Genomic DNA, 24,460 nt, shown 5'->3' with positions numbered 1-24,460 from the left:
GACCTGTGCAGTGGAGGAGGAGGGTGAGGAGGAGGAGGGGGGCCCAGGCCATGGTGCAGACGCCCCAGAGCTGTGCTGAGGCTGCCACGCTGCAGGTGTCTCTTATCCACCCTCCAGCCCCAGAGGAGGGAGAGGGGCCCTGCATGCAAATGTGCTGCTCCTCCCCTGCCCACCAAGCCCGCCCTGGGCCTGTGTGCAGCCCCAGTGTCTGGGTGTCATTACTGGGAGGGAGGCCTGGGCTGGGCCTGGTGCAAGTCTCCCCAGGGGCCCAGAGATGACCCACCTGCTGGCACCAATGAGCTCTGAGCAGGGACCAAGGTCAAGTGTCTGGTTTCCCAGCTGAGCCACACAGAGCCCTCAGTGACAGGCCCACAGAACTCCATGCTGCCCAGGCCCAGGTGCAGTGTGTCTGTGACCAGATGCCAGGGGCTCCTGACAGAGGCTTCTGTCTCCACCAGGGCCTTGACCTCTGCTTGCTCCCTGCACAAGGGCAGAGCCAGTCCCCTCCTCATTGCAGCTCCTACCTTGTCTTGGTCTTTAACTTTCCTATTTCAGCCTTCTCAGTGGGAACAGGACACACAACTCTGCCTATATTAAAAGGGGAGGGGTGTCTCCTATACAAACTGTACATGAAATAAAATGTACATTTGCAGAGAACAGGGACAGTCCAGCCATGAAGCCATCTCCCAGGCTGCTCATGCAGCAGGTTTCTCCCTCCCCACGTGATTCCTCAGGAGGTCACACACAGGGAGAGAGTGGGAGTGTTTGGAGAGTAAGTGAGCAGGCTTGGTGACTCACTGGGTTCCCTGCGGAATGAGGACAGACCCACCCAGGGAGGAGAAGGGGAAGGTCCCTGAGTGATGAGAAAAGGGAATCAGCTCATTGGGGGCTTATTCTGAAGCGCGGGATAAGAAAAGTTGAAGAGAAATAGAGAATGCCAGTGAAAATTCCCAAGAAAAGGTATTTTAAAATTCCAGGGCTTTTCTTATACAAATACTTTGGTGATTAATTGAGGAGCTCACAGGAGAGAAGGGAAGTGGAATGAAGGAGAGAGACCCGAGGGTTGAGAGTGGAAGTCCTGAATCAGAGACAGAAAGGGGAGGGTGAGGACGGTCCACACTGTAGAAGGGACTGGAGGTGAAGCCACTGGGGACATTGGGCAGGAGCTGGGGGTGTTTGGGTCTAGGGAGGTTTGGGGTGTGTGGTTTTCATTTCTTTTTTTTGTTTCTTGAATAAAGTGGAGCCTCTCCCAGCTGCTCAGCTGCCCTCTCTGGTCCTCTCCCTGCCTGGAATCAGGATCCTTCTTTGATCAAAACCGTCTGGTTCCTCTGTGAGAGGTTTCTCTTTGGTTTCTATTTGCTAATGTCTTTCCTTCTTATTTTCCACCGTTGCTGTATATTTGGTGAGATTAAAGCATGTATGTGGTGTTGGGGGAAGGTACGTGTTAGAAATGCCGAAGCCCAAGCGCCCTCCAGACCCCTGAGTCAGAGTCCACACGTTAGAGGATCCCAGAGGACCCGTGTGCAGGTGAACGTCTGAGGAGCTCTGGTCTGACACAGGCAGGAAGGCGCTGGAGGGTTTGGTGATGGATGTTCCTCAGGCCTCAGTCTGCTCTGCTTCCCGCCAGTGTGCCCAGCCAACTGCCCTGCTGAGTCCCGTTCTGTGCGTGATGCACCAGGCATGGTACACTCGGGCTGCCCACTGGCCACGGTGGGCATCTGTCTCTGAGCTCCCCCATCCACAGAGATGAACAAAAGGGTCAGGGGAATGATCTTCCCATTTTTATTGATCTTAATAAGCAATAAGAAACAGATAAAAAATGTAATTTTGTATTAGTACCAAAAATGAAAATAATATTAAGCAGTCATTATATACTTATTTATATACACTTTAAGACAGAGTGAATAACTTATGCTAAATTTAATGGCAATGTAGGTATATAGATACAGAAATATGAATAGAAATATCATCATAATTGTTGAAAAATTCTGTACCTACATGAGTTAAATCCATAGAAATTCAAATATCCTCATATTGACTGTTTGGTGTAATAATTACTTATTACTGTCATAAAAATGTGCTACAAACTGGGTGGCTTAAAGCAAAATAAATGAATTCTTTCAAAATTTTAGAAGAAAGTAGTCCAAAATCCACAGTGTAGGAACAAGTTCCCTCTGAAATCAGCTAAAAAAACAATCATTTTTCAGCATTTTATAGTATGAATATTTGTATCTCTTTAAGTATAAAGCCTTAGGATGTAGGTTAGGAATTTGATATAAGCTTTGCTCTCCAAGTCCTGAAACACACCCTGGGTATTAACAACATTGTATGGGACATAATTATACCAAAAACTAAAAAGGAAAATAAATTGTTGTTTATGTAAATTCACATTTCCCTGACCTTCAGTATTCATGTTTCTTAAATAGGGGAATCTTCCTCCAGGCCACGTGCACCCCCTCTCTATGCAGGGGCCGCTGCCTGGGAAGTAATAATAAAGATGTTGTCATGATGACATGAGGTCACGCACTTAATGACTTAAAAAGCAGGGGGCCCATCAAATATACAGAGATAGGAAACAGAACAGTGGCTGGGGTGGGGCAGGCAATGGGCAGATGTAGGTCAGGGTACACAAGTAGCAGGTGTGTGGGATCAAGCACTCTGGATCTACAATGCACAGGTGAGAACTACAGGTAATAGAACTCTGTGTCCTGCCTGGGATTCACGATAAACGAGCAGATTTTACCTGCTCTGCCCGCCCATGCCCCCCACGGATAACTATGTGGCACGATGGACGTGTTAATTTGCTTGAGCACAGAATCCTTTTACTGTCTGTGTGTATGCTGTGATTCCATGCAGCGTACCTGCAGTACGCAGACCCAGACAGTTATTTTGAAGCATTGTCAGTCAATAGCGAGGTGGCAATTGCAGGAAAGGAGAACATTCATGCAGGTGCACACGTGCAATGGCTTCTGTGCACACACAGGCCCTCGCTGGGAACGACATCAGTCTCAGCGTCCTTGGTCACTTCTGCTGCGAGAAACCAGAGGGCCAGGAGAGGGGACTTGGGAGGGAAGGAGCTTTCATAAATTTTCATTTGGCAGCTTGTTCATGTGCTACCGACTCACATCAGAAGAATAAAACAAAACCTCAGCGCTGGTTAGAGGGGGGTGGACAGTAGCATCAGGGCCAGCAGGGCTGGGCGTCCCTCCAGACAGACGACCCTGCGCCTAGAGGATTCCACGTTAGGTGCCCGAGAAAAAGACAATATTTTTAAACTCAGACAACATGAATGTAATGCAGCTTTGTGTTGTTTTTGGGGAGGAACAGCCATGAAGGGCAAAAGGGCCTCGGGTCCCTCAGAGGAACACTGAGCCTCTGTGGGATGGAATTCAGTTCAGGGGCACACGGAGACTCTCCAGGAAAGACGCAGAGTGACAGACGCCTGACGGAAACGGAGTGTGACGTAGGATGACATGCATAGATTCTAGAAAAAGGACAGCACGCAGCAGAGATAGGAGGAATGTCAGTGCTTCAGGGGAGAGGGAGGAAGAAATTACAAAGGGTCAGGAACAGGCTGCGGGGTGGTGGACACACTGAATGTGTCTACTGTGCTGATATTTTCAAGGATGCACAAAGATGCCAAAATGAAACTAATTTTATAATATAAATATGGGCAATCTTATTGTGTGTCCATTAGGTCTTTATAAGAGTTTTATTAAAAAAGAATAGACTAAGAGAACAACAACAAAAAGAACATGGATCCACCCTGAGGACCAAGGAGAGGAAGACTCAGCTCTGGGAACTTCTGGAAACGGGGACAGGAGGACGACGGAGACACAGGTTCCCCAATGATGGGGGGAGGTCTGAGATGACACAGCTGCACCTGCCATCTCAGCCCCTGGGCCTCAGTGCAAAGAGACCCCGTGTTCCCAGCTGCAGGGGATCAGGACATGCCGTTTGTTGGAGACCCTTTTCCCAGCACTGGGCTGCTGTGAGTGTCTCTGAGGACAGAAGAGGAAGAGGAGCCTCCACTCCCAGGGGGTGCCCGTGGGTGCAGCTGGGCCCACGGTGGCAGCAGCAGCAGCAGAAGCCACAGGCTGGGCCTGAGCAGCAGCTGCCAGCATTCACCCTCCTGCGGGTGAGGAAGGGGGTTCTTGTCTCACTTCCCCGGGGGCCTGGAGCACTGTGGAGCACCCAGGCTGCTGTCATAGGACTGGCAGTAATAGTCAGCCTCGTCCTCAGCCTGGAGCCCCGTGATGGTCAGGGAGGCCGAGCTGTCAGACTTGGAGCCAGAGAATCGGGCAGGGACCCCTGAGGGTCTGTTGCTATCATAGTAGATGAGGAGTTTGGGGGCCGTTCCTGGGAGCTGCTGGTACCAGTTCACATCATACCCATCCCCGATGTTGCTGCTGCTGCCCGTGCAGGAGATGGTGACCGTCTGCCCCGGGGCTCCAGACACCGAGGGCGGCTGAGTCAGCGCAGACTGGGCCCAGGACCCTGGAAGGGGAGAGACACAGACAGGGTGATTCTGGGTCTCGAGACAAGACAACAGAGCAGGGCCCCACGGTCGAGTCAGGTCACCTGTGCAGTGAGCCAGGAGGGTGAGGAGCAGAGGGGCCCAGGCCATGGTGGGGACTGTCCTGAGTGCTGCCTTCTGTGCCCGCAGCTGAAGCAGCTTCCCCAGGTCTGTCCTTCCCTCTTCATCCCCTGAGAGGGGAGGCTCCCTCCATGCAAATGACCCCAGCTTTCTGCCCCCACCCTGGGCCCTGGTCAGGCCCCTGTGCCTGAGGGTGTCAGGGGTGGGCAGGGGCGGGGCTGTGTGGTCCCAGGGGGTGGGGAGGTCACAGCTGTACCCTGAGCAGAGGGCACCAGGCAGGGCAGGTGGCTGGTCCCAGCTCTGATAACCCCAAACCTCTCAGGAGCAGGCCCCGAGCGCCCTCTGGTGTCCAGGCCCAGACACACCATCGTGTGCATTTTGACCAGAGTGTGCCAGGGCCAGCCCTGTGTCCCCAGTGCTCTGTCCACTGCCCAAGTCTCATATGACCCTGATTTGTGAGAGCCATTAGGAATGACCTTAAAGATATGAGGCTAGGAGAAAATAGGGTTATACTGAATGAGGAGTGTTGTCAATCTTGTTAAAAATGACAACATTCTAACAATTTCTCACCAAAATGAATATGCAGTGTACATTATTTTGACATAAAAAGAATAAGGCTTAGCAGAAAAGATAATTCCAATTACTACAGCCACAAAAAGCAAACAAAAGCTTGTGTCTGAGTAGAAAACTTGTGGAGGTATTACATGTGCACCAGCCTGGGGTGTGTGTGTGTCTGTGTGTGTGTGTGTGTGTGTTTGTATGTGTGTGTGTGTCTGTGTGTGTGTGTGCGTGTGTGTGTGTGTGTGTGTGTGTGTGTGTGCAGGGTGATGTGCAGTTATTTTTCCCACATTGTCCACTTTGATTTTCCCTGGGTCAAACCAGGTCCCTAACTCTTCAGTTCCTGACTCCCTCATGTTCACTTTATTCTCACGTGGTGGGAAAACCTTCCCCCGTGACGGATTCTCAGATGTTACCAGCTCTTGAGTCCCTCCTGAACTTTCTTTTTAAAATTCCATCTATTATATTCTTTGGTTCTTTAATTTTTATTTGGTTTGAATGTATATATCTTAATTTTCTGATATTTTCTCCTTTTCCATTTGTTTACAGAGTGGTCATAGTTACTCATCGGAGGGATTTTATGGTTGTTGCTTTACAAATCTCTGTTACATCATTTAGCGTCTGAGCTGTTAATATCACAGTGTTCACGTGTGTTGATTTCATCTCTCATTTAAGTTGTTATTTTTCTGGTTCCTGATAAGACGAGTGGCAGTTTTTGGGCCCCAGACACTGCGGGGTTCTATTAGGAGACTCTGGCTCCTATTTAACCCTCTGTTGTCAGGGGACCCTCCTGCCCAGGCGAAGCACAAGGGCCCGGGGTCGCGGCTCAGCTCCCCACTGCCCAGCAGAGCGGGGCCCTGACTCTCGCCGCCCCAGGGCTGCTCACACCTTCCTGGGGAGAGGGGAGCTGATTTGCACAGACGTGTCCCCTTCAAGAGGGGTGGGAGATTAGCTGCCCACTGGACTCTGTTGTGCCTCACTGACACCAGGCAGGGGAGGGGACAGCTGGAGCACCAGAGACCTGACCCCTCCTTCTGTCCAGTGTTCTCATCATTAGGGGGAGTTAAAGCTCCGCTCTTCACTGGCTGTCCATATCCCCCATGTCAGGGGTCAGGGTGGGGTCCTGGGGTGCTGACTGGCTGTGCCTGGTCCCACGTCATTCATCTCATTGCTGGGGTTGGGGGTTCAAGTTCGAGTCTGCACTGGGCCCTGCCAACCTCACACTGGGGGATTGGAGACAACCAGCTCACGCCAGCACTGCCCTGCCCGGCCTTGTGGATGCTGGTTGGGGGTGAAGGATCCGCTGGTCACTGAACCCCACCGACTCTGCCCAAATGGGCCATCAGAGCACGGCCAGCTCCTGCTGCGCAGGGAGGTGTTGACTAAAGTGTTTCTGAGTCACCACAGCCTGGGGGCTGCTGGTACCAGAATAAAATAACATAAAATCAACAGATGCCCACAGCCAGCATCGCTGCTGCTTCTAGGGAAGGAAACGGGGCCGTCTGCCCCACACGCTGGGTGCTGCCGACGGTCACAGCAGCACAGACTGGGTCCAGCACCCTGACCTTCAGGGCAGACAGAGTGAGGGGGTGGGTCAGGGGACAGAGACACACCCAGGATCCCTGGTCCTTCATCCCCAGCCGGACACCTGGCCCAAGCCGCCTAATCCGCGCCAGCTGTCCAGGGGTAGAGAGACCCTTCATGTATCCAGTCACCCCCTGGGCTGTCACAGCCCCACCCTGAGCCCTGCCCCTGACCCCTGCCTGGAAAGCTGACCCTGGGAGGGGTGGGTCTGGGCAGGGCTGTTCTGTGGCTCCCCAGGGACCAGTGAGGACACAGCTGCTGGCCCAGTGAGCAGGGCACAGAGGGCTCCAGACCTGGGCCAGGTGGGGCTCCCAGCTGGGTCCCACAGCACAGGCCTCAGGGACAGGCCACAGCGCCCCCTGCTGCCCAGGGCCCAGACACACCCATGTGTCCTGTCTGCTCCACTGTGCACTTTTCCTCCCCCAAAAGGATGGAGCTGGGCAGTGTCCCTGCCCCACACACCTTAGTCTCAGGTATGCACACAGCCTCCTCCCCTGCCCAGCGTCCTGTGTGGTTCACAGGACAGTCCTGGGAGCTCAGCCTTGCTGAGTTCCAACCCTGGAGACACAGAGCAGGAAGCCCAGTGGGGACACGGAGCACCTCCCTCCAGGGCACCAGGAGCTGCTGCCTCTTCCTCCTCCCAGGCAGAGCAGAGTCTGCTCCCCAGATGGCCAGGAGCTGTCCTTGGGCCCAGCCTCGCCCTCTGGGACCCCTCATCCTCTCAGCCTCTTGCTGACCTGCATTGCAGAATGAGTAGAGTATAAATACTCAATATCTGCCAATCCCAGACATGAATGGCACAGTGGCGCAGACACTGAGTGCGACTTTGAGGGAGATGAGGTGGCTGAGCCCTTTGGCGGGAGCCTCCTGGGTCCTGACCCCTCTCCCCCCTCACCGGACACCGAGCGGTGATCAGCGCCTTCTACGTGGGGACCAGCAGCCTCTAATCACGCTGTGGGCACGGGGACCAAATGCTCCTGCCATCTCAGAGACAGCCCTGCAGAGTGTGGGGGCAGTGCTGGGACAGAGGCCCTGGGCTGTGCAGGGCCCTCAGGCAGCCCTGAGTCCTCACCTGGGCTGAGCATAGGTGAGCAGAGGGAGGGAGGAGGGGAAGGGGGGAGTCCAGGCGTGGGGAGCACCTCTGAGCTCTGCTCCCCAAGGCCCGCTCCTCACCCCTCCACACCCGGGGCGAACATGGCCCTTTACCATCTGTGCTTCTCCACTGGGCTGTGCAAGCCCCACTCAGGACAGGGTGTGACCTGCTCCTGGGAGCTGGTGCTGGGAGGGAGACCACTGGGAAGGGTGTGACCTGCACACCTCAGAGGCTCTGGGTGGGACAGCAGGTGGGACAGGGAGCCATGGACACAGCACACTGAACATGGATGTCATGTGATCTTCTCCAGGGACACTCAGGGACAGGCGCAGGCCCACTTCAGCTCCAGGGTCCAGGTCCTGCCAGGTCTCTTCTTTTTCACGGCTCTAGGTCCCATGTTTCCTCCCTCTTCGGGTCACAAAGGACAATGTCTTCTTCATTGTGCACCCCTGTTACCACAGGAGGCCACACGCCTATCCTCCAACCTCCTCTGCAGACCACCCCCTGCTCACTGCAGTTTGCTTTTCTGCATAATCCTGGGGTCTCAGCCTCCCTGAGGATGTCTCTGCAGGAAACTCACACTGCAGACAGCTCAGCCCTGGACAGGACAGCTGGGCCTGGGCCGCCCAAGGCTGAGCTTCGCTCTGACTTCCCTTCTACACCTGCCCTTGGCCAAGCCAGAGCCCCTCAGAATGCTGAGCCTGTGTGTCCTTAAGTGTCAGACTGCACTGTCACATCCAGTTTCTGAGGATCAGACGTGGAGATGGAGATGTTGTCTTCAAAGACTATTGGAAATGTGTTCTGATAATTGCAGACGGAAACTGTCTACCCATTACGCAATGGCCACTCCCACCTCCAGCCCCTGGTCACCCACGGTGCATGGAGGGACTGGGGACCTGGATGAGGCAGAAAGCCCAGGTCCAGGAGCCCATCATGATGCAGGAAGGAGCAGGGAGCAGAGAGCAGCTCCCCTGGTGGCTCTTGGCAGATGCTGCTAGGCCAGGTGACAGCTTTCTGTGGGCTGTGACTTTCATCCCTCTTGTCCCCAGGGAACTGAGGTGCCTTCCAGCATCTCCCAACCAAAGCCCCAGAGAGGGGAACGAATAAGGCTCATGGGATTAAAGTCGGGAAGGGAATCAATGCTGAGTCCAAGAGCCATCTGCTTACAGAGAGGTCTCTTCCTGCACCTGGGAATCCAGGGCTCCCTGGGGACACCCTCTGAGGGTACAGAGGACCCGACACGGCTTCCCTAAGGCTTCAGAGCTCAGGGAATGGGCCCCAAAGCCTCGGCCAGGCTCACATGACATCTAGGGGGTTGGACAGAGTGGACCTGGGTCTGCCATGTCACACAAGCTGCGTTTCTATTCCCCATGATTCCCCACCCACGTGTGGGGGCTCTTATAACGTCTGGAGACAGGTGTTGTGTTTCACACTGGGGAGGCAGTGAGAGGAGGTGTTTTTCTCGCTGACCCGTGGAGATGAGCCAGGTTAAGAGCATCAGACCTGGGAGCACAAGCGAAAGCAGAAGCCACAACCTGAGCACGTTTGGGTCAAAGGCAGGGACAGGGAAGGGGTGGATTTGAGGGTGGGGCATTGAGAAGACAGTTTTTACTAAATCACCCTTGGGTGGGAGCTCTTGGTGGCTTGGGTTGTATTCAGCTGTGACAACAATGATACCTGACCATCAACCTGGAGCCCACACGTGTCAGGGAGGCAGTGTTGACAGAGGAGAATCAGGCTGGGACTCGAAACATCCATCACTCTGTCCTAGTCACCAACTCAGGCTTTCTTTCTGGGATCCCTTGGTTGCAGCCCCCATAGTCTCCCCCAATGTGTGTGCAGCTCCCTGTACAGTACAGTGTGACCTTAAGACTTGGGCACAACACCAGCTCCACAGGTAGAATGACAGATGCACTGGTTGGGTGGTTTCTGCTTTCTGATGTCCCACAGACCTCACATTACAGGCTGAACTGTTGAAAAACTCCAGTGGGGCAGGAGAGAATAGGAGAGAGAAGAGGACACAAGTCAGTGTCCAGGGGCTCAGGGACACCCACCCATGTGGTCCCCGCATTCCTGAGTGGGATGAGCTGGTGGAAAGTCACATTCATGGGACCTACTTCCCCCGACTCCCCTGGGGCAGGTTCAGCATTTCCCAGCACTGGTGGGCTCTGCCCCTCCCCCTCTCTCCTCCCACTGGGAGATTTGCTGGTCTCAGGCCATAGCCGTCCCCATGCCCACCCCCCTGCCCTGACATGGTGACTAAAGCGGCAGGCAGACAAGAGTGAGCCAGGCCAGCTCTGTGCCTGGCACTGGCCCAGATCTGTGTCCTCGGGCAGCATTTCACAAGGCTCCACCTAGTTCCTGGGATGTAGGGAGCCCAGGCAGCCCCCAGCACAGAGGACTGGGGAGGGAAGAGGTGGTGTCTGTTGTGACAACTGGAAGAGCACAGTCCATGCTGTAGGACTGTCCATCTGCTGGGAGGGTCCCTGGGCAGTGACCAGGATGTGAGCAGGAGAGGCTAATTCTTCACCTTTAGGAAAAAAAAAAAAAAAAAAAGATAGCAGGGGCGCTGGTTTTAGCACATTTGGATCAACAGCAAACACTTTAGTTTCATCAGGGTTTTTTTTTATTGATGATAGTTTTCCTGAGATTTCAGAAACACTGAATACAAATATGGGAGTAGAACCATTTTAAAGCAGAGGTGCTTCCAAGTAGGGTTTGTGCACATGGAACACTTTTTTAAATTTGTATATTGTCATAGAATAAGATCCTGTGCAGGCTGAGGTTTTTGTCCCACTTCCTCATCTGCCTGTGTCACTGTGATTATTACCACTACTGTCCCAGGTGTGACAGTAATAGTCAGCCTCGTCCTCAGACTGGATGTTGGAGATGCTTAAGTAGCGGTCAGCCCCGGAGCTGGAGCCTGAGAAGCGATCGGGGATCCCGTCCCCCTTGCTGTGGCTTCCAGCACCACTAACATACATCAAGTACCAAGGGGCCTTCCCCGGCTGCTGCTGATGCCACGTAATGTCATAGTTGCTGTGTCCACTGCTCAGGGTGCAGGTGAGCTTGGCCGAGGCTCCCAGGGAGGCAGATGCAGAGGGCGGCTGAGTCACCATTAGCTGGGAGAGGGACCCTGGAAACACAGACACACATTATGTCCTGGAGGAAGGACAAGAGGGAAGGGCAGGGTGGCATGGGTCTGGGAGGTGGCGTCAGTGAGCTGGGGGTCGGGATGCTGAGGACCGTCCTGACCTGTGCAGTGGAGGAGGAGGGTGAGGAGGAGGAGGGGGGCCCAGGCCATGGTGCAGACGCCCCAGAGCTGTGCTGAGGCTGCCACGCTGCAGGTGTCTCTTATCCACCCTCCAGCCCCAGAGGAGGGAGGGGGCCCTGCATGCAAATGTGCTGCTCCTCCCCTGCCCACCAAGCCCGCCCTGGGCCTGTGTGCAGCCCAGTGTCTGGGTGTCATTACTGGACACGTGGGTCTGTGTTAAGCTTGGCCCGAGGCTCCCCAGGGGCTCGGAGAGGACCCAGCTGCTGGGCCCAGTGAGCTCTGAGCAGAGACCAGGTTCCCATGTCTGGTTTTACAGCTCAGCCCCAGGCAGCCCTGAGTGACAAGCCCACAGCGCCCCCTGCTGCCCACGCCCAGGGCCATCATGTCTGTGACCAGATGCCAGGGGGTCCTGACAGAGGCTCCTGCCCCCACCAGGGCTTTTACAACTCTCCACTCCCTGCCCAAGGGCAGAGTGAGGCCCCTCCTCAGGGCATCCTCCTGGCTCTTCTTTGTCTTTAGTCTTCTATTTGGGACTCCTCAGTGGCAACAGGACACAAATCACTTGCTTTTAACAACATGTCTTCAGAGGAAGTGATGTCTTATCTATATCTGGAACATGGAATAAAACGTGCATTAGCTGAGAACAGGGACAGTTCAGTCATGAGGCCATTTCCCAGGCTGCTCATGGAGCAGGTTTCTCCCTCCCCACGTGATTCCTCAGGAGGTCACACACAGGGACAGAGCGGGAGTGTCTGGAGGGTAAGTGAGCAGGCTTGGTGACTCACTGGGTTCCCTGGGGAATGAGCACAGACCCAGGGAGGAGAAGGGGAAGGTCCCTGAGCGATGAGAAAATGGAATCAGCTCACTGGGGGCTTCTTCTGAAGTGCAGGATCAGAGAAGTTCAAGAAAAATAGAGGATGTGAGTGAATATGCCCCCAAAATATGTTATAAAAGTCCAGGGTTTTTCTTATAACAATGCTTTAGGAATTGGCTGAGGAGCTCATAGAACAGGAGTGAAGGGGAATGAAGGAGAGAGACCCAAGGGTTGAGAACGGAAGTCGTGAATCAGAGATGGGAAGGGAGGGTGAGGACGGTCTACACTGTAGAAGGGACTGGAGGAGAAGTCAGTGGGGACATTGGGCAGGATCCGGGGGTGGTTGGGTCAAGGGAGGTTTGGCGTGTGTTGTTTTCATTTCTGTTTTATTTCCTGAAGAAAGTGGGGCCTCTCCCAGCTGCTCAGCTCCCCTCCCTGGTCCTCTCCCTGACTGGACTCGGGATCCTTCTTTAATCGAAACCCTTTGGTTCCCTCTGGCAGAGGTTTCTCCTTAGTTTCTATTTGCCAGTGGCTCTGCTTCCTATTTTCCACCATCCTCGTATACTTGGTGATATCAAAGCATGCGTGCCGATGTTGGGGCTGGGTCCCCGTGAGAGCTCGGGCAGCTTTGCCCCCAAGGACAGAAACTGAGAACCAGGCAGGTATCCAGGAGTGTTTGCTGTTTATATCATAAATTAATGTCCTGGGGACATGGCCAGACTTCTGCTGGATCCCGTGTGAATAGTGACCACTGGTGACTGCACCAGCATTGGAGCCACAGGAAAGAGTGACTGTCCCTCTGGGATACATTACAGGAAGCTTCCTGAGTCACCAGAGACTGAGAACAGAACCCTGGAACCCGAATTACACACGTGTTAGGACTGGGAAGGAGGACAGGGGACCCTTCAAAGGCTGCTCTCTGAAACCTCTCTGCACCTGGGCAGAGAGTGAGGAGCGAGAGGAGTCCAGGCCATGGTGTGTCCTTGCCAAAGGTGCTCTAGACCCACAGAGGTTTTTGGTCTCTGGGCTGGTTCTTGTGTCTCCCCCTCAGCTCCCTGGGAGAAGGGTGTGTTTGTGTCATGCTTCATGCAAATGTCAGCCCTTCGCCAACACCACCAGCACCATGGGGTTCTGTGTCCTCGGCCCAGGGGGGAACTGTGTTGTCAGGATGGTTGGGCTGGTGCAAGCTCTGAGTTTGCCCCTTGGGAGGAAGCACCTTTGGGAGGAAGCACCTGCTGTCACTTCTGACTGAGGTCAGTGAGCACAGGCCCAGGGACCATGAAATTTGAACCATGGGAGTGTGTTTCAGGCCTGGCTCAGCTCTGGGAAGATCCCCAGCGCCCCCTGCTGGGCTGTGATAACTGTGGCTTGTACTTCAGTTGTGTTAAATGATTTGTCCAGTGACCAAATTCCAGTTTCATTCTCACTTGTTCTTGAGTCTCTCCAGAGAGATTTTTTTTAATTTCATTTACAATTTTTTGGTATTACAATTTACATTTAGTTTGTTTTTATGACTTGTAATTTTTTCTGACATTTTCTCCATTCTCATTTATTTCAAGAATATCAGAAATCGCTCATCACAGAAATTGCACGGTTGCTGACTTAGGTACGTGAGCCATATAATTTCATCACCTAGATCATCTCAGTGCCTGTGTCTGTGAATTCTCCTTTCCTCACTCAAGTTGTAATTTTCCTGGATCTTGATATGACAAGTGATTTTTTATTGTATTCAAGACATATTGGATATTATATTATGAGACTCCTTAGAGTTTTTGTCAGTAGTTCTGAAATAGCACCTACTTATGGTTTATTGATATTCTCTGTTAATATTCATTTTGCCATTCTAAGTAGAAAAGGGACACATTGTCCTTTGTAAGCATTTAGTTTCAGATTTTGCCATCAGTCAAATAATCCTGGAAATGGGTCCCCTGCAGTCTGCTTTCCATCTGCTGAAACGGTCCTGGAGCCTCACGTCTCTCTCATCCTGTATCATCTTTGTCTTTGCAGTTGGCCAAATATGTGTCAGTGCTGCTTATGATTTGAGGAAGGGGAAATGCACTTTTGTTCTGAAGTGACCTCTTTCGCCAAATCAGCTCCCGACACCCTTAGTGACCTGCATCCTGCATTTCTTCTCTGGAAACTTCAGGGCTGAAAGATGAGCTGCATGAGGTCCCAACATCCTGCCCCGATGACCTAATTTTCCCCAAACCTAACCCCTGCCCTGTGAACATTTTCTTGCCTGCACAGGTGAAATGACGCCGCGCCTTCTTTGTCGGTGATTAGAGGGTCCTCCTCCCCCCAGCAGTGAATTGAACCCCTGAGAAATCTCAGAGCCTGTGGCTGGGAGTGCGAAGAGACAGGAGTTTCCGGCTGGCATAGTCTGTAAACTGTGTGCAGTGGCAGCAGTGTGGGGACCAGGGCTGCGGGTGTGACACACAGAGTGGCGCTGCCAGGCTGGGCTGCTGACCCTCCTTCACTCTAAGTAACTGCCCATAACCAGCGGGAGCTTCAGTGGAACTGCCTGTTCAGAGGGGAAACAGCGTCATCATTAAAGTAAGAGATTCATCCAAACCACACATAGAGCAAAATAGATATCATGTGTCTCATGATCAGAATTTTTTTTAAAAACTGTGATGTGTTTGAGTGATTTGGGGTGAACATAATGGAACATTTAAACATGCTTCATTTTTCAACAGTCCTACGGAGCAGAAGGAACAGGGACACCTGTGTATCTTTGTTTTAACAAACTCCATTTTCATCTCATTCATCTATAAATTTCCATTTAGTACAATTACTGATATTGTGTCTGTGTCTACCTTTCTCTTTCTTCTTCTGGGCTTTGTGGCTTAATTCCTCCTTTCTCACTTTTTATTTTTCATGAATCAAGCATTTCCACTACATTATTTTATACTTAATAATGATTTACTTTTAAATTCTGCTATTTTAGTAGTGACCCTAGATACTGCCAATTGCAAGCTTGTCTTCTGCAAACTCACATTAAGATTTTTGGCTGATTTCCCTACAACACAGAGTCTTACAAAAGTTTACAGAAAGCTTATCCATTTTGATAATTAATATTGCTAGATGTTGTACATGTCCACATGTATTAATTATAAAATCTGTTTAAACTATGGGTATTGCTGGCAGTGGTGGTGTTCCCAACATCACTGTAACTGTGTACATTCAACACATTTCCTTCTCCCTGTGCTGTGACCCTGCAGGACTTTCAAGTGAGCCCCTGGCAGGGATCTATCACATCAGCACCAAGAAATTGTGGAAATTCCCATCTGGCTTCCAGAAGTTTCTACGCATCTCTTTTACCCCTGCCACACGTGGGATGGAATTCAGCGTGTCTTTTCACAAGGACCTAGTGGTTATTTAAAACCCTCAATGTCCAATTTGTTTTTATACGTTAAAGAAATGAATTACATGCAAATATCTATTAATATCCTTTGGCACAATCAAGTGTCATTGCTTTGCTTATTCCAAAGTCTGCACCTCTTCTTGCTGGATTTTTTGGGGTGTCCGAGTCATCCAGTCTAGGGAATGTTCCTGCTCCATTTGAGGACAATCACAGAAATCTGCAGACTTCACAAGGCTGCCTTAGGTAAAGCCAAGAGCAGTGACATGTGTGAGTTTCCTCTTTGACTTGTCAAAGCTCAACATCTTTTTCCTGGACAATATGGTGACCACTGTCTCTCCTAACCACACACCTGTCCTGAGACATGGACACAGACACACAGCAAGGACACATGACTGGACATCTGAGATGACCAAGGGCATTTTGCACCTGAGCTGCCAGCCTATGTGGCAATGACCTCACTGGGACGTCGTATCCTAACAGCTTAGTATTAAGATTGGCTGGATAGAAGGTTCCAGGTCCCGGGAAGTGCCTCAGAACTTTGGTCCTGGACTGAGAGATGACTCCAGGAATGTCCCTGAACATGGTATTGGTCATAGGATGATAAAGTGTGTCTAGGGACAAGGATGGGGGAACAGACAGGAGACTTGTGCCTCATTTCCCTGTGGGGCAGGTGCCCTGGGTTAGCACTGGGCTCCTCACACATCCTGAGCAGTAATCATTACCCTCATCCTCAGACAGGGCCCAGAGTACTGCAGGGGCCCCAGTGGCCAGGACTGAATCAAGAGATATGATTGGGACCCTGCAAGTTGGGAACCACCAGGTATCACCATTTGTGGCTTCTCTTGGCAGCCGGCGGTGCCAGGCCGCACTGCCCATCCCACTGTGTGCTTGTTCCAGTGCAGGAGGAGGTGATGTTACTCCCAGATGATGGGACAGCTGAGTGAGCACAGACTGAGTGCAGGACCCTGGAAGGGCACAGGGTTCACATCACCGCTGGCACAGAGCCTGGCACAGGGAGGGCAAAGCCATCGCTGTGTGCTGAACAGTGACTTGTGTTTGTCATGCAACAATCCCTTTCTTGAGTTCATCCCTGAAATGAAAGCAAGACCTACTGGGGTAGGATGACCTGGAGTCAAAAACAAGAACTGAGAATCCAAGAGTATGTGGCTGTTTCAAAGGGTCTAGAATTCTGATGCGATACCCCCAGTGAAAACATGACAAATATGACCATTCTACCCAGTACTGTTATGTCTTTCAGAGCAGTAGATGGTTTTCTGTCCTGGTGGCCTGGACCCTGCAGGAGGCTGGACCAGTAGGGCAAAGTACAGAGACCTGTGAGCATAGAGCAGGGTCCTCCTAAGGGTGGGCAGAGCTGGGGAGGGAAACCAGCAGAGGCCCATGAGCCTGGGCCTGCATAAGGTTTCAGAACAGAGAGGAAGAGGGGACCCAGGGCAGGATGGGGACAGCTCATAGCCTTGCCCTTTAGGATCCAAAGTGAAGACAGAGCTTCCTTCAATCTCATTCCCTGCCCCATTCACAGTACAATGTCAGAGGCACTTTGTCCAAATTGTCATCCTTCTCTTTGTGTTTCTGGCCTTTCCTGGGTCCTGTTCTGTGGAATATTCTATGGTAACTGTTGGAGGATGGGGCAGCCTGTGCCCTGAGCTCTACAAAAGCCCTCAGATGTCTGAGTCTCAGGATGTTCCCATATGCATCACACCCCACTCTGTACCCCCACAGGACCAGGCCAGCAGCACCAATCTGGGCAGGGACCTGCCCACCCATTCTGGGACCGCCTGTGGCAGCTGTTAGAGGGGGTGTGTTTTGTGAGGAAGGACTTTGTATTGCTTGGCAAAAGATTATGGTTGGAGGTTCCATTTCTAACTTTGAAAATACAATCAAGAATCTTGAAATTATGAGGGTATCATCTCCTCTATAGAGACATTATGCTGATTCCCTTCAAATAGTTTGCAGGTCATGCTTCACTGGGATGAGGGGACAATGAACCACATCCCCTTAAGTCCACACTGCAGGTGACAGCACAGTCTCAGGCCAGCAGTGCCCAGCCCTGGCCTGCTGCTCCCACACTCTGCCCATTGACCTCCGAGCAGCGAGTCCTGCTCCTGGGCTGGGCCTCTGCCCTGACCACCTTGTTGGGTTCCCCTAACTTCCTGCCAGCTGCCTACGCCTCTCCTTCCTCACACACCAGCAGGTCACGTGCACCCGGAACAGCATCTCCCAGGACTACAATCCCACTTACATCTTTCCTTAGACTTTCCACCGTGTCCTAGACATGACCCAAATGAACTTCTTTTGGTCTCCTCTAAAGTCTCTATTGACAGAATTTTTATCACAAATAAGGAATTTCTGTTGCAAAACATGGACAGGGTGAGAAGAAATGAACAGTGGATTAGCCTAGAAGTTGAACTGAAGAGCAGGGTATGACATTGTCAGATCTGCTTGGCCAAGAAAAATTAAACAGTGTTTGAACATCTGGCAACAGAAGTCACCCATTGAACTAGACTTTCTCACAGCCACCAGCAAGGGGTGACTGCACCAGACCAGAAAAGTGTGGGGGGCAGGTTTTTGTTCCACTTTTCCATGTGACCGTAGCACTATACAAGTCCTAGAGCTGCCATGCCATGTAAGACAGTAATAGTCAGCCTCGTCCTCAGGCTGCAGCCCAGAGATGTGCAGGATCCCTGCATTGGCCGAGGCATCTTTGGAACCAGAGAAGCGGCTGGGGACCCCGGAGCCCTGGTGCTTATCTGCGTCTGAGTGGTAGTACAGCAGGTACCGGGGAGGGCTCCCTGGCTTCTGCTGGTGCCAGTGTATCCAGAAGTCACCAACACTGAAGCCACTGCTCAAGGTGCAGGTGAGTCTGACAGAGGCTCCAGGAGATGCAGAGAGGGAGGGCGGCTGGGTCAGCACAGGCTGGGACAGGGAACCTGCAAACACAGAAGTTCATGGGTGCTGGGGCACCTGCCAGCATGAAGCTGCAGGGAGATCTGAGCCAAGGGGACCAGTCAGGCTTGTGGGGCTGACCCTGGATGTGTGAGTCCTGTTCCTACCTGAGAAATGGGAGAGGACCAGGAGAAGGAGAGGGGCCCAGGCCATGGTGGACACAGTCCTCCTGAGTTTCAGCGCTGGAGGGGCTGCCCCAGGCTTCTCTTATCCCTCCACTGGCCTCACAGAGGAGGGGTTATGGATGCAAATGTGTTACCCTCACCGACTGTCCCCACCCTTCTTCATGCATTTGTTCAGCCTCCGTGGCCTGATGCAATGCCAAGGCTAGAGGCAAGCCCTAAAAGGAGGCCAGTGCTGGGGCCACACCCAGAGGGTGAGCTGCTGAGTCCTCGTCGGTGAGTGGAGGCCCCATTGCTCCACCCTGTGGAGTTTGGTGGGTGGGCAGCTGTGGGTGCCCCCTGTGCAGACCCTGGGAAGACCCTCAGGTCACTGTGCGGACTGCAGTCTCTCAGTGGGCATCGTGTGAGTGGAGTCACCTGAGAGCCTGGTCACTGTCAGTCCGCAGCATTCATGGGCCACACCCTGGTGTATCCCGAGTGACCGATGGTGATGAACAACCTTTGCAGGGAGGACACCTGGACTACTAGGAGACGCCCTGTGGGAACGATGACGACCTGCAGTGTGAGGAGGCTGCAGTGAGGGGAGGATGCTTTGGGGACAAAGGCCTGAGCAGCTCCTTCCGTGGGGACCAGGGAAGGAGGAGACTGTGCCCTGGGTGTGAGTAGAGAGTGGGGCCCTGCTGTAAGGCAAGTCCTTACACAGCATTCCTAGAAATGGTTCAGGAATCATAGGAAATTAGCAATGTGGGCAAACACTCAGACATGAAAGAGCACAGCATGTTGAGGGAACGGCAAACCCACAGGTCACTGTGCCCTGTGCTGGATGCTGGGGCGCCCACACCCTCTGCTCCCAGGTGCAGCCCCCAGAGCTCTTTCCCCCTCCCCATGACTTCTCCTTCTTGTGAGTTCCCAGGGACTCCCAGGTGGGTTGGGTCCCTTAGGGTCCCTGGGAAGGAGACTCTGTCCAGAAGGAAACAGAAGAAACTGCCTCCCTTCCCCAGCAGGCCTAGGGCACCCTGGCACTTCCTGATGAAGGAGACCCGGGCATTTGGTCAGGAGGAAGAGGAACCCCAGGGTCAGGGGGAGTAATTCACAGTCATAAGACACAGGGGAAGGGGGACAGCTATCAGGAGGGTGGGGACAGAGGGTGACTGAACCTTGGGGCTACATGGGACAATGCCACCTTGGCCCAAATGCCACATGCCAGGGCTGCCATAGGTCAGGGGGTGCTGCTTATCTCTGCAAGAGAAGGATTTTCTCTCATGGAGACTCTTGCAGCTTTACTCACAATTATCTGCTTTGTCTTTATTTTGAAAAGAGTATGCGATGAAATAATGGCAAATAAGAACAATTAACATTTGAGTAATATCATCTGAAAACAGGCAAGACCATATTTCCAATCAGCATGATACTGTAGACTTTTCACGTTGTGTGCCACATTCTGACTGTCCGTGCTCTGTGGGACGCTTGGGTGTATGGGGACTGGGATCTACAGATGCTGCTGTGAGCATCACGAGTCTGCAGCACTTTTATTGTGAAGTGGCATCGTGGGATATGGGTGGACCCCTGACTGCTTTGCTGTCTGTCCACTGAGGGGCATTTCAGTCATTCCCAGTTATGTACTATGGTAAATAGAGCTGCCACGAACAGTCAGGTATAAGTTTTTGCAGGCATATACATTTGTCTCTCTCTAGCAAAATTTCTCAGAACTGCAATTAAATTAAAAGGTGATATGGTGAGTATGTGTGTGTGCATTAACTGACATATCTGTTCATGCCTTTGACCATTGCAATATGTACATGCTGTTAATATTTACCATAGTGACTTTGCAGTCGTACACTTTCAGCAGCAATGCTTCATAGACCCATTTTCTCCTTATCCTCACTAGACTTCAATACTGTTTTTTCCTAGCTGTTGCAATCCATGTATACTGATATCTCATCTTAATCTTAATTTGCGTTTCTCCAATGGTTAGTTTGGTTGAGCATCTTCTTATATGCTTATCACTTGTATATTCTATTCATGAAATATCTGTTCATGTCTTTTAATCCTTTTCTGATTGGATTTCTTATTTTTTAGTGTGGAGTTTTAAAAATCCATTGTATGTTCCAACTATGAGTCCTTTGTTAGATACGTGATTTGAAACTACTTTCTCCCAGCCTGCATGTAACGTTTTCGTTATCTCACCAGGATGTTTCACAGAGCAAAAGTTTTCCTTCTGATGACATCCATTTATTGATTTTTTAAAATCTTATGGATTGTGTTCTTGGTTTCTTGTACGGGAACGTTGAGACCTTCCCTAGACGCTGAAGATTTTCTCCTATGTTATTCTCTAGGTTAAGTTTTATAATTAAGTCTATGATACATTTTAAGTTATCTTTTGTTAAAGATAATAAAAAATTGAAAATGTATTATCACATTTGAGTGAATGTAAATGATATTGTAGTTTCTGTTTCCTCTTGTTCTCTGCATGTATGCAAAAGTCTAAGTGATCTTTCTAAGCTGATCTTGTATCCTGTGGCCTGGATGAAATTATTTATTAATATCAGTCTCAGCATTTTAAAAATATACACTCATAGATTCCTATGTATTTTATATGTAGACCATCCCACCATGTGAGAATAGAGGAAGGTGCATTTTATTCTTTATAGTATGTTTGCCTTTTAATTATCTTTCTTGACTGATGGTGCTGGCTGAACTTTCTGGCCCTGGTTGTGCTGCAGTGCTCAGAGGACACCTGCTTGCTTCCCTTCCTACCTCCAGGGAAATGTGGTCAGTGTTTCATCTTCACGTCTGATGTGAGCTGTAGGTGTAACGGAGGCTGATTATCACGTTGAGAATGTTCCTCTCCATTCCTCCATATCTGAAGAATAATTTTATCATGAATGGGCATTGAGTTTTGTCAAGTTATTCTTCTGTATTGATTGATATGGTCATGTGCTTGCTCTTCCTGAGCCTGAACAGATGGTGGATTGACTTGATTGATCTTTGCGTAGTGAAACATCTTTCCAATAAACTGCATCTGGCCACGATGTGCACTTTTCATTATCCGTCCCTAAGGTATATTTGGTAATCGTTTTCAAAAAATCACATTTTGTGTTTCTGAGTGACATTTGATTTGTTTTTTGTTGGTTGATTGGTTGGCTGGTTGGTTTTTCTACCAGGAGGGCTGTGGCACCAAAAACAGATTGTTCGATTAGGGAAGAATTATTATCTTAAAAACATGGTGGTTTTGATAATTCTGTTGTTCAAATAACAAACTAAGAATAACTATTTATTTATTTAAATTTTATTCATTTCCTTTCCAATGTTCTGTAGTTTCCAGTGTACAAAACTTTTGGTTTTCTCACATTTATCTTTAATTTATCCTGTTGATGCTATTATATTCTAAATATTGATTTTCAAAATAATGTTTGGGAATTCATCACTAGTATATAGAATAAATATAATTTATGAATGTTGCTTTGTAGCACAAAACCCATACTGAAGCATTTAAACCAGAAGAATCTGAGTCACTCCTAGACATGGAACAGGGTATGGTCAGAATCAAACTCATTTTGTCTCTTCCAGTGTCTCTAGTGAGAGTTTTTTTTAACCTCTAATCAAGCAATTTTTTGCCTCAGAAGGCATGAGCAGAACTGAATAACCATTTACAACATTTTAAGACCTACTGATTTGAAGAAAATTAAGTGTTGGTTGAAGATGTGACAATAGAAGTCATCCTTTGAGATAGATTTGGTCACAGCCACCAGCAGGAGTCACTGTACCAGGTCAGGACAGTGGAGTGAGGTTTTTGTCTCATTTCCTCATGGGGCTGGAGCACTGTGTAACTCTTAGCGCTGTCATCCCATATATTACAGTAATAGTCAGCCTCGTCCTCAGGCTGCAGCCCAGAGATGTGCAGGATCCCTGCATTGGCCGAGGCATCTTTGGATCCAGAGAAGCGGCTGGGGACCCCGGAGCCCTGCTGCTTAATTGAGTCTGTGTGGTAGTACAGGATGTACCGGGGAGGGCTCCCTGGCTTCTGCTGGTGCCAGTATATCCAGTAACTACCAACACTGAAGTCACTGCTCAGGGTGCAGATGAATCTGGCTGATGCTCCAGGAGATGCAGAGAGGGAGGGTGGCTGGGTCAGCAAAAGCTGGGACAGGGAACCTGCAAACACAGACACTCGTGGGTGCTGGGGCAGAATCCAGGGTGAAGTTCTTCATGGGTCTTAGACAAAGGGGCTGACACAGGATGGAAACTGAGATTCAGTTTACATGGCCTGTCCCTACCTGTGCAGTGAGAGAGGAGTACGAGGAGGAGAAGAGCCCAGGCCATGGTGGATGGTGGACACAGCCCCTGGTCCCCACAGTGGGGCTAGCCTGCCCCAGACCTCCTTTTGTCCCCACCCTCTGCAGAGGAGGGGCTGCTCATGCAAATGTGTTTCCATCCAGGGACTGCCCAGACCCTCCCTGAGCCCTGGGCTGGAGCTCAGCTCTCCCTGCACACTGAGGAGGGGGGAGCTTTGCTTTGCCCCTTGGGGGAGCCCTGGGAGGAAGCCCCTGCTGAGACCATACAAAGGACCCTGCTCAGGGGACTGTGCCAGGCCAGAGAGGACACAGCTGCTGAGCACAGGGCCCAGCCCCTGAGGCACAGGCTCCTTGGAGAGAATGGTCCTCACTGAGCAGCTGTGTAGGGACCACAGGGCTCTCCCCCAATGCCCCCTTCTGGTCACAGGCACACACCTCCCCATGGCCCAGAGACCTGAGGGCCCAGCTGGTCTCTGCAGCTCCCCAGTCACTGTCTCTGGTCACACAGCCACGGGCTGAATCCCTGGTGGAGTGACCCCAACACACTGTGAGTAGTTACTGGGGTTTCTCACTCCCAGAAGGAGCTCTGGACTATGAGAGGTGCAATCATGTGCATATATAACTTTTTTAGGTACCAGCACCATATAATTTTCTACATTCTAGAAAAACCTAAATATCCCTCACATGCCATCATTGTAGGCACCACAGATGCTGGAACATTGAGCTGATGTGAACGGCAGGGACAGGCTGTGCAGGGGAATGGGATGGAAGGACAACACTCCAGGAATTGGCTCAGTGATGTGTTTAAAATTCAGCAACTCAGAAAACAGTTCAAAACTCACACAATGAGTATACTGACTAGACATGATTTGTGAAAAATTAGTAGTTGGGTAGAAATAACATTTACTTGTTCATAGTCTAACATATTTCTTAAGTTTTTCAAGTGAGTTTTTTCTTCCTAAATTTGTACTTTTTTGATTATCTGTGTCTTATATTTCTGGTTAGTATTTTGTTTTAGAGAGAATGCAATGTGTTTGTATTCCAAACATAATTTTCCTTATTTTTATTTTCTTACTCATATTTTTTATAGTTCACTAAGAAGGTAAGTGTGACATTTTAATGTTTCCGCAGGAACACTGATGCCTGAACACATGAATGAAAACACCATCCCTTCCTTTCTGTATCCCAGGTGCAATTTGCACACAAATGGTCCCACATTCCCAGACTGAGATGCTCTTTTGGTAAATAACTATGTCGAGGATCCTCTGATTCCCTCAGGCCTCTCTCCTCAAGGTACCCAGAAAGACCCTTCCATTCAGGTCTGGCAGGTCGCCCTGGGATTAAACTCCATCCTTCCCATCGATGTATCCACATCTACACTTACTTAAGTCTCATTTTATTCCATCTAAAGGAATTTCTATTTTTTCATAGAACACTGCTTTGCATTCTCTGTCATGAGGGTGTCTGGATGCTGATGGGCTGTTTGGCCACTGATGCTGGCACCGTGTGAGCACAGAGAGAAGTGACTGCAGTCACGTCCCCATCCAAGTCCCGGTTCCCAGTGGAACATCCCCTGCTGAGGCCTCAGAGGACACTCACTGGACCGGCTGTGTGTCCCCTGTGCTGAGTGACAGAGTGGCATGCTCAGGAGCAGGCTCTAGAACAGGCCTGGAGCCCTGAAGCTGCAGAGCCCAGCATAGGTGGAGTCTGCAAGATGCTTTATCTTCTGGGCCTGGAATGGAGGTTTCCCCTCACTCTGCCCATTCCACTGTCTGTGGGAGGAGCTCTGCTCTTG

General features: G+C 50.8%; 1 protein-coding gene and 1 gene segment (V, D, J or C); both read right to left on the bottom strand.

Annotated features, from left to right (window-relative positions):
• The window catches only part of LOC123625663 (immunoglobulin lambda-1 light chain-like), a 995,149-nt gene that overhangs the window by 764,949 nt on the left and 205,740 nt on the right, over nucleotides 1-24,460 (bottom strand). The window contains exon 1 of one of the 2 annotated variants that reach the window (XM_045534192.1): nucleotides 4-67. The exons of the other annotated variant lie outside the window; for it this stretch is intronic. Coding sequence (XP_045390148.1) covers nucleotides 4-52 — 49 coding nt within the window. The 5' untranslated portion in view covers nucleotides 53-67. Of the gene's footprint in view, nucleotides 1-3; nucleotides 68-24,460 lie in introns of those variants that run through there. 2 annotated transcript variants of the gene reach the window in all.
• Nucleotides 4,145-4,706, bottom strand: LOC123625672. The segment is given in 2 exon segments: nucleotides 4,145-4,497; nucleotides 4,582-4,706. Coding segments are annotated over 2 exon segments (384 nt in total).

This window comes from Lemur catta, chromosome 21, assembly GCF_020740605.2.
Source record: "Lemur catta isolate mLemCat1 chromosome 21, mLemCat1.pri, whole genome shotgun sequence".
Lineage (NCBI taxonomy): Eukaryota > Metazoa > Chordata > Mammalia > Primates > Lemuridae > Lemur > Lemur catta.
This window is presented reverse-complemented; position numbering and strand designations above follow the sequence as displayed.